The sequence below is a fragment of the Solea solea genome, chromosome 9 (assembly GCF_958295425.1).
Source record: "Solea solea chromosome 9, fSolSol10.1, whole genome shotgun sequence".
NCBI lineage: Eukaryota > Metazoa > Chordata > Actinopteri > Pleuronectiformes > Soleidae > Solea > Solea solea.
This window is the reverse complement of record NC_081142.1, coordinates 2,057,466-2,071,500: the sequence shown is the minus strand read 5'-3', so window position 1 is coordinate 2,071,500 and position 14,035 is coordinate 2,057,466. Positions and strand designations below refer to the sequence as shown.

Below are 14,035 nucleotides of genomic sequence, written 5' to 3'. Positions count from 1 at the left end.
GAGGGAACGTTCTAAAAAAACCATAATGAACCCAAAATAACATTATCCACTTCTACCTATAAATGCTTCAATAAGCATCGGTAACGTCATGTGACCTGACATGAGTAAGGGCTACAAAGGTCTTCCATGCAGTTGGAGCATTATGGTTTTGAAATGATAATAAGGTGTTAAAAGAGGTAAAAGACTGTATCTGTCGTCATGGTTTGTGATGCTGGGGAAGAACCGAGGAGTGGATTTTACAACGTCAATTTAGCCACGCCCTGATGCATGATTGATTCTAAACGGGATTATAATTTACAAAATGGACATCATGGCAAATTGTAGAATACTTTAAAATTAGAGATTGAAACATTAAACTCTACAAGACTACATCAGTCTTTTAATGTTAGTCTATGTTACCTTCAAAGATGGAGCCGCTTACTCTTAATATGAGGAAATGAAATCACTTTGGGAAAAAGTAGGTAAACATGTGAAAAACTTTACCGGCTGGAGCATTAAAACCTTTTATGTAAGAGAATCAGAAGAACATTACTATCAATGAAAACCTCTTCAAATACTTTATACCTTCGTCTTTCTGCTTCTCGTTATTATAACATCTGGTTTGCCATTGTGTTGCTGGCTCCACAAATAACCTCATTCTCCAATAACCTGCCATCTACCAGGCAGCATCTCCCCCTCCTCTCTGCTCCTCTCACCTTTCTTCAATTTCATTTTGTCTTTCAGCAAATCACCCTTTTGTCCTCGATGAAAGAGTTCCATGTGTCTTCAATTACTCTGCACCCTACCATCTCGACCTCTGCACCTCCACACGGCCTCTTTCAGTTCTCTGGGGCTCTGCTCGTCCCGTAGGAAGCCTTGCTCTTTCCGATTTCACCGGTCAGGGCACAAACTCTGGTGGTCTGCTAAAAATGTCAAGGTGAGCCGTGTGAGTCCAGCTCCACCGTGGGTGTCTGTGCAAGGCTCCATGGGAGGAGAGGGAGGATGCCCCTCTCTGTCTTTGTATTTCTTTCTTTTTCTCTTTGTAGCTGCTTTGAGACATGCACTTGAGTCTGGAAATGTTCCTTCCACTGTCCACAAGGGCTGTGTGCAAGAATGCAAATGTTGGAAAGGACAATTTGTGCAACTTGTCCTATCAGCCCCGTCAAATGTTCATGTGAGGATACAGCAGAAGATTTCTGAGTAAGAAGACGATGGTTCAGCCTCCTTTGTGCTCACTGCAGGTGCTACACCCTCTTTTTTTGTGTTCAGGAAATTGTGAACATATCTGACGATCTCCTGCTCCGCTCTTCACTTAATGTCCCAAAGGAGTCGGAGACAGACGACAAAGTGAAATCTTTCCACTTCCGCCCTCATATTCAAACAAGCACACAAACCGGTTCTTATTCAAAGAGTATTGATCTAAATCAAGGATTTCCAAAGCAGGAATCTCAGTTGCTTGGATGCCATGGGCAAAGATAGTGGAGTATTAATAATAACTTGAACAGTTTTTTAGACTAAAAAAGTTTCAACTTTTTTCTTTTCCTTATATTCACTTTATTTGTGTAGGATATTATATATTATTGTGTCTCTGAACACTTTTGTTCTTCTTGTACTTTTTAACAATGTGGTCCAGGTTGTAATCTTTAGCATTGTATTGATTTCTGTCACTGTGTTGTCTTCAAATGTTTTGTTTTTAAATTTGTCTGAACAGCACCTCCAATCTGTCGATAAATCTCTGTAAATAAAGCTGCCTCGCCTTGGCTACGGTGAAATATATTGTCGCAAATACAGATAATAAGTTAGAATAGATTATTAGTTATAATAGATAACAGGATCTGAGGGAAAAGGTTGGAAGACACTCATCTGTCATTGTGCACATTCATTACAGTCATGTGTCGTGTGTGTCGCGTGTGTCGCGTGTGTCGTACCTGTTGGCCGGTGTGGAGAACACTCCCAGGATGATGTCCCTGCCGTGCATCCTGATGACGGGGCTGGTGGAGTGCAGCAGGTTGAAGTAGAAGTGGGAATCCCCGGGGACGGAGCAGTTCAGCCGCGCCTTCAGGAACGACGTCCACTGCTTTTCCAGGACGCGCTGAGAGCCGCCCTGATCCCGTTTACACACCCGGGCCACGCGTGACACCACCACCTGGAAGAAGGGACCACGCCACAGACATTGGCACAGATCTGAGCGCGATGTAGTGGCAGCCGTGCTGTAACTCACATATACAGAACTCCAGGTGGGGGTTTACAGTAGCTTTGGCTTTTATCTTCAAACTGCGATGTTTAAAAGCTCTTTTCAACCCCAGTGTGATCTCTCGGGAGTCATTTGCATGTTATTTGCCAAAGCGGAAACCCTGTTATGACAGATCATTGTTTTATAATGCTAAATTCATTATCAATTATTCATGAACATGTCAGAACATTTCAAAATTGTTTCTTTGAACGCCCTCATCTGCACAATGGCAGCGAGGTTTAAATATCCATTTGCTTGGCAAACATGTCAAAGCCGGGAACCTTGTGCAATTCAAATATGAGTCGTGAATTTATTACAGCAATGGATTCGGTGACACGGGTATTTTTTCATAATGATGAATCCTAAGAGTAGAAAACAGTGTTTTTCTTAGGTTAATACATACAGGAGTTGTTTGTTGGATTAGATATGCAGACAAACAAACGCGAGAATGAAAGGTCAGTGGAGCTGTGGGAAAAAGGCTGCTATTGAAATTCAAATAGAAGCAGCATATTAGACTGGCATCTATTTTTTACAGCAATACATTAACAGTACATGCACATACTGTATACTCCTGCAGTTATTGTAAAGATGCTCTGAGAGGACAAGCAGCAGCTCTTCAGTGTGAAAGCATAACGTTACCTTCTCCAGGTAATTGAACTCCATGGCAATCTCTCGAAAGAAGAAGTAAATGTGAGGTCCCCACTCCACGGAGCTGACAAAGTACGGCTCTGTAACGTGATAAACAGTCATGAGTGGAAACAGTCACGTCAAAAATCATCTCAGGTAAAACATGACGGTGCATTTACGCCGAGGGCAATGCCAATATTTATGCGATGAGTCAACACGGAGACAAAGAGGACAACACTGAAAGTAAATGTAGACTTTTCTCGTCTTGATGACCAATCACAGTGTTTACACTATAGTTTTACCATTCAAACACACACACACACACACACACAATGACACACTATATGGACTAAAGTATTTGGACGTCTGATCATTACACAAACAGGGACTGTGGTGACCTATGCAAATACAAATGCAGTACTTTAATATGGAGTTGCTCTCTCTTCTGTAGCTAGAACAGCTTCCACGCTTCTTGGAAGACTTTCCTTAAATATTCTCAAGTGTTTCTAAGTGGATTTGTGTCCAGTCATGGTGTAGAGCAGGGGTGTCAAACTCATTTTTGTTCAGGGGCCACATACAGCACAATTTGATCTCAAGTGGGCCGGACCAGTAAAATAGTAAAATAATAGCATAATAACCTATGAACAACAAGAACTCCTTGCTTTTTTTCTCCTTTGTTTTACATTTAATGAAGGATATTTTTTACAAAACATAAACATTTCTTGAGAAATATAAGTGCAATTTCAACAATATCGTGCCTAAATGCACTATTTACACATTACACTGGATCTAAAAAGGCACAGACATTTAGTCACAGGTATCTGGAAGAGAAAAATATGATATTTGACATTACGTTTAGATTGTAATCGTAGTGTGAAATTTTAACAAATTCATCCTGTGGGCCGGATTTGACCCTCTGGCGGGCCGGTTCTGGCCCCCGGGCCGGTTCTGGCCCCCGGGCCGTATGTTTGACACCCCTGGTGTAGAGCATTTACGAGGTCAGGCACCGATGTTGGACGAGAAGACCTGACTCACAATCTCTGCTCCAGTTCATTGGAACGTTGAAATAGAAAAGGACATGTTGTCTTCTTATGCTGAAGTCTTAAGATTGTCCTTTACTGGAGATCAGGGGCCAAAGCCTGATTGAAACACCTGAATTCAATACCCAACAGATGTGGCCAAATACTTTTGTCCATATAGTGTATCACATGTCCTCACAGCTGTGAGGGGCAACTTCAGATTAAGTCTCTTATCCAGGGACACATCGGCATGTAGACCAGTGGATTAAGTAATCTCAGGCTGTGTTTACACAATGATTCACCGTTTGAATTTGAATTTGCAAACAAAATGATGAAATATAATTGTAAGCGGACCATCTTACGATAATAACCGTACCTCCATTCTCTCCCATGACACTGAGGTAACACGAGGGCAGAGAGAAAGAGGCACAGGCCACGTTTAATTTCATTACACGGTGAAAGAGGATTTCACACTAAACAATAAGCGCATTATGACTCCCTGGTGTTTCTGAGAAACGAGTTTCACGCTTTGCATTTCGGTGCAGGACAGGCACCGACGCCTGCATCTGATAATGTGTAATCTGTAAAGTTGTCAGTGTTGGGTTCGACGTCTCTGGTGTGGACGCAACAAACAGTCTGCTGACTCCTCTGCTCCTCATACAGACACATGTTGATCCTGTATGCTGCTACAGTAAGTGTTGTGGACGCAACCTATCACACACAGACAGTTATACATGTTCTATTTCTTTTAGTTTTTATAGTTTTTATTCTTGCCATATTTATTTATACTCGTAGTGGCCCAGTGATCCTGTTATTTATTTATTTACGATGCAGAGCACTTAAACGTGTCTGTTGGTTTCTTGTTTGTGTCGTCGACGTCTGGGAGAGATGTTCTTAAAGGATTGTCTGCTTATCTGACATTTGTTGTGAGGCGACTTTTGTCCTTTTGGCGATTTCCGAAAGGACACAAAAAAAAAAGTTTTTATACAACACAACAACACACGTGTTCTTTTATGAGTATCTTTGTGAGGACCAAAAAACCTATAAACCACAGGGAGTGAAGACATTGTGGGGAAAGTGAGGACATTTTGGCTGGTCCTCACGTTCTGTCACCTCTTAAAATGGCTTAGAGTGGGTTAAGACTTGGTTTTAGGGCCACAGTTAAGGTTACTATTAACACACACACACACACACACACACAGGTTTGTGCAACTATCCTTTTAAAGACTCTCATTGACTTCCATTTATTTGGACACCCTAATTAAAGCATTATTCCTAACCAGTTTATACCAAACCTGCACCTTAACTTAACCACAATTAAAATATTAGCTCTAAAGTGAACAACTTCCTCAGAAATGAGAGTTTCTTCCTCATTAGAACCAGGTTTTGGTCTCCATGAGTTTTGCTGGTCCTAACAAGGTCAGTCACTGCATGTTAAAAGTCTGATTTTAGTCAGACTAAGACAATAATTCAGTTTTCTTAATGTCATGTTGAGCTAGTCTTAGTCGGACTAACATACCTGAATAATGGGATTCATAGTCTGATTACTCCTGCATGTATACGCTTAGAGTCAGACTTGGCGTTCTGCGCATGCACCAACATTTAGGGAGTAGAAGAAGATGTTGTGGGTTTCTCTCCTGGATCTGGCGGCGTCTTTCTTCACAAGAGACATGCTCCATCTAATCTGTATCACGATTAACATGTACCGCCGGTACCAACGGACAGAACCACAGCTTGATCCATCTCACAGTATGTTTCTGTGACATTAAGGTGGAGTCAGACGTTAGCGGCCAAGAAATCTTCTAAATGTTCTCCTCTGCATGTATAGTCAGACTCAGCAAGTTGTCTTAGTCAGACTTCGGCCTTAGCTCAGTTAACTCAGAGTGTTTATCCAAGAAAATGTCCTCAAGAGGTAAGAAAACAAGAACACACACACACACACATACCTCTGAACCACTTGGAGTCATGCTTGACGGTGCGCAGAGCAGGATTGTCCCCAAGGCTACGATAGATCACCGCATCAATGGCCAGGAAGTCAGTCACTGTGGCTGTAAACAGATTCCCCTCTGACAGACACACACACACACACACACACACACACACACACACAAATGAGCTGGACAGCCTGCCAATGCAACAACATAACCACAAACAATAAAAGTGGAGTAATTGTTACTGTTCTCTGAAAGTCCTGCATCATAAACATGACATGACTGACGAGTCAACAATGTGATTGTATTAGCATAATTACAACTCCCACACAAGGAACAAACAAACAAACATAGAGAAAACAGCAGCCAATATGAGATAATGTAGTGACGGGTGAACAGTAATGGCTCCCCACAGTTTCAGTCACAGAACACTGTTGATTTGATTAAAGTGAAGTGTTTATGTCTGACAGGGAAAACACAGGAGATGCATAAAGTGGAAGTGTCATAGCCAGCATCAGCATCAGCATCATCGTGTCTTACCTGCAAACAGAGCCACGTTTGCATGCTTGGGGTCATACGGGCATCTCGCCATCCCGTTGAACGCGTCTCCCACCATCTCCAGCGTGTCGCCCTGTGGACATGTCACACACACACACACACACACATATACATTTTATGTCTCAATCAGCAGACGGCAAAAACAATCCGGACGCGTCGGCAGCGGCGTCGCATGAAAACAAGGCACAGGAGAACGGCAATTAGAGAGTGTTACCGCAAGTGCAAACTAATGATTCACTGGCGGCAATTAGGCAGAGCAGCAACAACAAGAGACGCGTTCTCATACATAAATAAAACAGATAAACACACATGCAGGCGCGCGGGGGTACAGCGCACCCTCATGAAGTCACGCCGACGATCCAAACAATTTTCCAGCTCTCGCACAAACACGCACGCGTTCTCTATCTCTGTTTTTCACAAACACATTCACAAACACATGGAGCCCCGAGCAAACTATTTCCACTGGATGCTGTAATTCTCAGCCACAGCTGAAAAAAGAAATAATTTGTAGGTGTCATTTCATTAAAACTCTGCTATAAATAAAACAGTAGCTAGCATCACTAACTAGTCCCCGGGGGAACGAGGACGGCCTATGAGGCAGAAGACAGGTGTGATACGCACTGTTGTAGGATGTCATTAGTGTCTGACAGATAATGGGCCCAGGTACATTTCACTGTGTTTCACTCTTGTATTCTGTTTGAAACTCAGAGACTGAGAATAACAAAAAAAGAAAAAGCCTTTGATAGCGAGACGCTTCTTTTCCACACTCTTCCTCGCTCCAGCTCAACTGCCTTCATCCTTCCTTTATTATTCCGGCTAAATGATGGCGAATCAGCCGAGGCTACGGTTAATATGTATGTGTTGTTCCTCATCTACCATCTACCAGTGAGTTGCTGCTGGATGGAAAAATAAACATACCACCTCTAACTATACATGCAAATAACACGCGAGCTCCAGGAAAACCTACAACATTGACTGTCCTCTGGATCCTTCTTCTGCATAAGACCTGATAGTTTTGGATGTTTCATTTGTTTTACTTCCGTTTTGACTTTGTGTTTTTAAAACCACTTTGTTTTAATTAGTTTTTATAGTAGCTTTGCTAGTTTTTATTAGTTTTTTTGTAAATGCTTAGTTTTAGTTAAGTTTTTATTAGTTTTTTATGGCGTACTTGCAAGATTCAAAAAGGTAATAATAAGTATTGTGTCTCAGATACAACCTTTCAACACTTTTGAACCCAAAAGGATTATGTATAAAATGAATTTACAAAGACGAAAACTAATATTTATTACAATATTTACACATATACAATTGAATTTGCTTTAGTTTGTTTGATAAACACACAATTCAGTTTGAGTTAGTTATTTTTTAAACTCATTTTGTTCATTTCATGGAACAAAAATGTTTTTTCAATTTTACTTTTCCTTATCTCGTTAGTTTTCGTGAACTATACTAATCTTGACTCAGTGGCGACAGGAGTGACATCATGTCCAGTTGTAGCTGAATCACAGTGGTCATTCATTTTCTAAGAGGAAACAGGAAATCTACATCTACTCAAGTCTGCGATATTTATTTATACATTATACATGCACACTTTCCCACAACAAAGTCCTCAGGGAAAAGAAGTGATTTCACATCACGGCACATGGGAGTCGCTAATCTGCTGCTGCCTCTATTTGTAAGTTCAAACATGTTATGACGTCTCTTAGGTGTTTGAAATTCTTTATTCAGATTTACTCAAGTGACTCAAACTCACCAAATGAAGAAGCAGTTAACAAGCATTTCCCTGTGGACTGTGGTGTGGGACAGTTACCCGTCTTATGTTTGAATGATCTCAGAGACTGAAGCAGGTGTTGATTTTAAGAGGTGAGCCTTTTTGTTAAGTGGCTAAAATCTAAATGTCCTTGACTCCCTGCTGCCAGCAATGCTATCAGTGCATCTGTGTCCCAGACAGTGTCTCATATATCTACACTGAAAACAAACAAAAAGAGTCAACTCTCTCTGCAACAACATATATAGATATATACATTAGGGCGTGACCTAAATGCTTGACTCATTGGGAAGGTATTCTGTTTTTATTATTATTTATATGTATATATATATATATATATATATATATATATATATATATTTTTTTATACATATATATATCTGTGTGTTATTTTTAAACTGCATATATATATATATATATATATATATATGTATATATATATATATATGTAGATATATATACTTAGGCTTAAACAGGCTTAAAAAAATTCCCCTAAATTAGTTTTAATACAAAATCTGTGACTAGAATAAATGGTGTGTAACTTGGCAAATGCTGAGGAAGTTTTGGATATTCATTATTTTTATTTACTCAAGGAGTATAAAAGAGCTTTTTAAACAGCTGTAATATATTGGGAAATAGTATTGGATCATGTTTAGTCATCAAGTCCAATAAATCAGGAATTCAACACATGATGAATCTTCTAATGACCCCAGGAGGCTTTTGAAATCCGAGTCAAATCTTCTAGCCCGCATCAAATTGTGGAAGTGCTGTTTATTAATTTTTTTTGCCCACTAATAAATGAAAACAGAGCAGTCAAACAAGTCACATCGTGTCTCTCTCATTGATTAAAAACGCTCTCGCTCTGCAGGCCACAAAGTTTAACCTCCGAGGAACAACAAGTGTTGTATCTCAGGCAAGCGAGACACTGGAGGTGCCAGACAGCAAGGATGAATGACTGCTGAAGACAGAGTCAACATTAGCTCGAGTGGTGACCTAACAACTTTAATCAAGACGTACGTACGGTGGCCCTGAGAGCTCAACACAGTGAAAATCAAGAATATTTCATTAGCATTTATCATTAAATATCAAGGGGAAAATAAGTAAAACACGTTCCAGTCTTGTTCGTCACGTTTTAGCTTTCGTCTGGAAACATTTTCCTTGATTTGTAATTTTCTGTGGTGCATGTTGTTAAATGAATGAATGAATCATTTGTGCGCGGGTAGAAAGAAGCAAAGCCACTTTTTCTTCTCGCAACACAGATATTTAATAACTCATTAGTAAAGACGTCGCGTAAAGGTTTTTACACGTTGGAGTCGGAGGAGGAGAAGTTAACACGTCGATAAAAGGTGGAAAAAAACCAACGAGTGCAATGAAAACAGATGATGATGATGATGATGATGATGAGGGATGATGTTTTGAACGCACATGACTGAAACATCGCCACAGCTTTCCTGTAATGAAAATAGTGGCGACAGCCAAAATGACAGATGCAGTGGGTGAGAGGATGTATGAGTGCACTGATGACTAAACCACAATATTTCTCAACTTAGTGCAAAAAGCAAATACTCTGACAATAATAGATGCAGCAAACAAAACACCACCATATGTCAACAGAGACTGGTGCTCGGTATTCACTCATCAAGTCGTGGCTTCTAATTCTTCTGCGGTCGCAGTGTTTGCATGATGGCAACCTAACTGGTGATGTCACACCCATTGGAAGAGTGGATGTGAGCAGGTGTGAGCGTGATTGATGTGAACTCACAGTGTAGTTGGCACAGAGCGGATTAAAGGCGTTGGTCCCGCACACAAACAGGCCTCCTCGTCTGCTGAGCAGCACCTTCATGAAGTTACGGCATTCGTCCTGCAGGAGAGAGGAGGAGAAGAACGGATGGAGAGGATTAGTATGCAGGACGGGAAGCAAATAACGGCAAAACCACTGAGTGAATGGAGGAAAAAAAGGGAGTTTATTTTTCAGAGACTGATTATCCCGCCTGTTCTGTGAAATGAAGCTTTTCAGTTGCCTGATGTGTAGAATTATCACGCCATTAACGCTGTCAATCACTCTGGTACAGCCTGAACGTAGCCCACAGAGACTTTAAGTGTCTACCCTCCTTCACACACGCACAAACACGCACACACACACACACACACACAGCTGCTGCTGATTGACAGGCGGTAAATCCACACCAGCCTCTGGATTTCAAAACAAGCAGCAGAGTTGAGACTAATTTCACCACCGTGAGGCGTCAAACTTCATGATGCTCATCTAATAACTAAATAAACCAGAAGTCACAGTTTACTATAAGAAACATTACATGACTTCATGGCTGCTTGAAAGCCACAGCGTCAGGTACATATACATCTGTAAATTTACCCTTTCAGTCAATCCACGACCTTGAGGTGTGTGTGTTGCTTTTACATTTTTAAACACATGTGACTCTGTTTTTTTTAGTGTGTATTTGCCGTGGCAGCGACATCCAATGGGCCTTTTGCCGTTTGGACACACGCAGCAGCAGCCAAAGCACAGGTGTTACTGATCACTTCAGATCATGGGACAGTTAACCAGCGCGTGCCCTGAAACTGAGGAATTCATGGGATTGTTTACGCATGCGATTTTCCTGCTGCGATGTGTCAAGATGCTGCTGTGCAATGAACCGGTTCTGGTGCAATTACTCGTCAAAGTCAAACGCGGTATCGTCACCCATTGGGTTGTGAACTGCCGTTTTGGAAGCCTCAAGTTCTGCAAACCGCAGGAGACCATAGATCTTTCTCCAAGTCAAGGAGGGACCCTCAAACGGCTGAGTTTACCCGCTGTGGGACTGCTCCAAAGTGCAGGAGGCTTCAGATTCTACAAAGGGACACAGGACACTCTGTCCTTCTCACAGAGAACTGTCGTGCAGCATAAGAACCCACAAGCATGTGCACATGCATGTTTTGTTTGATGGAAATGTCTCAATGATGAATGATGCACACTCGCAGGCCTGTTCCATTTATGTGTCCTCCACAGTGATGCAGGAGGAGGTCTGGCCTCCTCTTTATAGGACCTGACGTGGAAAGAGCTGCTTGACTTGACTTTGATATAAATAGATATTTGATAATATCCATAATGTGGATGAAATGGTGGAAGAAATGAGCGGTGTGAGTCACTGAGAACGAAAAAGGGTGAAAAATTCATGGACAACTTCCAGAACTTTTCCATGGGAGCTTACGATCAGGATTGTTTGAACCTTTCAATGGGAATTATGGGCATTTATGGGAATTATTGAGAATCATAACAATATTTGGCTTTATTTAGACCTTGGGCTTAAATGTTTAGCTTCAACAGTTCAGGTTTTTATAAATCATGCATGTTGGAGGAATAGAATTGATATTCAACCGTATTTCCATCAAATCTGTTTTTTTAGCTGCAAAATATTAATTACCAACTCCATCTTAGTTCCCAACCTTCAGTTTTGAATCACTCTGAATTCCCATTAATTGCCATGGAAACTTAACAACTTTGAAAATAACATACCTAATTTTACGACCTACAAATGGAGCCATGATTTTCAAAGAGGACATTGTGCTGTGTTGAAGAAGATTCTGGGATAGCTGATCAAGACCCTTAACTCCTCAGCTAAATGTTTCCTCACATATCACTGAAAGAAAGAGTATTTTTAAAGCTGGGAGCTTTGCATTGGCTTCATTTTCTTTATCCAGGGACTAAATCTTTTATTTATATAAAGTGTCCGTTCACTTTCCGTGTCTGCTCCTCATTTAGACTTGTGGATTACTATTGGACTAACAACATTTCCTTTGCTTTTACCAAACTCCTATATGATGTTTCTGTTTTGTGGATTAAAATAGAGACGCAAAGGAAACAAAGTATGAAATAGGATTTAAATTGTGAGCATGAACACTTTGCAATTGAAGTAGTTCTAGTGATTTCTTTGTTTGTTTATATTCAGACAATTTTAGTCAAAGCTTTAAGAACCATGTGACCTCTGACTTAATGAGTGGGTTTAAATAGGTAGAGATTTATTGTCACTGTTAGAAGAAAAAAATACAAACATCACTCTGCATATGAAATGAATTAAAGACGCAAAAACACACACACACACAATAAAAAAATTGTCTTTTAGAATAAAATATTGCCACCAAATCTAAATCTAAATGTAATGGAGCAGATGCAGTTTTAAGAGTTTTACTTTTCTTATTTTTTCTATATTTCTTTTCGTTTGACTGTGTGGGAGTTTTCAGCCAGAGGAGATAAAACAAATTAAAGTATTTTTTAAAAAGTAGAAAAACAACAACAGAAAAGGTCAGAAAGAAATTAACATATTTACAGTAATCAGTAAATAGTTTGTATTTATATACTGTAGCTCTTTTGTAGTCTTGATAACCACTCAAAGCTGCTTTAAAAATGAAATGTTGCCTTGTACAAAAGAATGAGCCCAGCCTTTTCCACACAATGAGACGTTCCGTTTGTTACACCATTCTGCGCTGTTTTTATGTATCGGATCGGGATCGGGCCGATTCTAAACCACAGATATCGGTATGGAGGAGACAGAAGACTCGATCTACCACCAGCTTTGCTTCTTTTAATGCTGTGTGACCTCACAGACTTATCTTAGGTCCTCATGGGAAGCTGCGATGTCAACACATCAGTGAATGTGCAGCAGCAGGAGGTGTGTTTTTGTTTTGCTTTGTTTTCCGTGGAAGTATCGAACCTAAATTCCAGACACGACCTTTGACTTTTAAAGCAGAAAGGTGTCGACAGCAGCTTGTATTTGCACAGTCTGCCACCTGTGTGAGTGAGGGAGTGTGGAGTGAGTGCTGATGTACAGTACCTCATGGGTGGGGGACACTGAAAACTGGTCTCCCAGTCTGGACTGCACCAGTTCTGACACCTTGACTACATTCCATTTCCTAGAGACGTACTCTAACCTTAACCTTAACCATAACGACTACTGACCTAACAATCTAAACATACAACATGTCGTGCAGACTTGACTTTTAATGTTCATATTGTGACTGTGTAAACAGATGTAGGTCCCCACAACAAGAGGAATACCTGAAACACACACACTACACACACTAGATTTACTTGGAGACCACTGACCCCTCTGATGTCATTGGAAAGAGAAGTCCGGGGCTTGAGCTGAAGCGGCTGTGGTGGTGATAGTGGGTTTGTGGAATGACAGTGTGTATGTGCGTGCGTTCGTGTAAGAGATCAGAGGCAAAGCAGTGATATGAGAGACGAATAAGTGTTATTCCAGATGCTTAAACCCCACCCCCCCCCCCCCACACACACACACCTCCTGCACCCCCACTTCGCTCCCTGCAGAGTTCTCGTTTTTCAACAGGGAAAAAAACAGAAGAGAGGATGTGTTTTCATGTGTGTGTGTGTGTGTGTGTGCAGGTGCACAGCATGTGTCAAGTGTAAATTTCTATGTGACAACATTTAGGAGTGGCAGTGTGCGTCACGTGTTGCTGCATGTCTTATATGCGTGTGTGTGTGTGTGTGTGTGTGTGTGTGTCTGCATCACAGCACAGATGCGTGCTGGTCTGTGTGCGAGTCATTTGCATGCTGTTTGTCGGCGGGGTTGCAGCCTGTCAGCTTGGTCAGAGCTGTAATCACAAAGCCAGATGAAGCACTTCTAATAACAACCCTGTCCCACTGCCAGCGTCTCAGAGAGCCCAGTAAATACTGCATGCAAGAGCCAAACCGCTGCACAAATGTAGGCAATTGGCGGCGCTCGCACATATTAAATGAAACGCTTCATGATAAAAAACAAGACTTGTATCCTTTCCGACATCATCCGACGTCAGATAGTGAGCCACGATTTCCATTTGCACTTTACAGGCATCGTCAGAAATCCGCCCCCCGCTGCATTTCATTAACCCTCGTCATCAGTTCCAACATGCAAATTGGCTCTTC

General features: G+C 41.1%; 1 protein-coding gene across 1 annotated transcript in view; it reads right to left on the bottom strand.

Moving 5' to 3' along the window:
• Positions 1–14,035, bottom strand: part of sema6bb (sema domain, transmembrane domain (TM), and cytoplasmic domain, (semaphorin) 6Bb) — a 172,799-nt gene that overhangs the window by 60,840 nt on the left and 97,924 nt on the right. The window contains exons 6-10 of the mRNA XM_058638409.1: positions 9,878–9,976; positions 6,330–6,420; positions 5,805–5,924; positions 2,852–2,940; positions 1,908–2,125 (exon numbers count right to left, since the gene is read on the bottom strand). Of these exons, the coding sequence (XP_058494392.1) occupies positions 1,908–2,125; positions 2,852–2,940; positions 5,805–5,924; positions 6,330–6,420; positions 9,878–9,976 (617 nt within the window). The remainder of the gene's footprint in view (positions 1–1,907; positions 2,126–2,851; positions 2,941–5,804; positions 5,925–6,329; positions 6,421–9,877; positions 9,977–14,035) is intronic.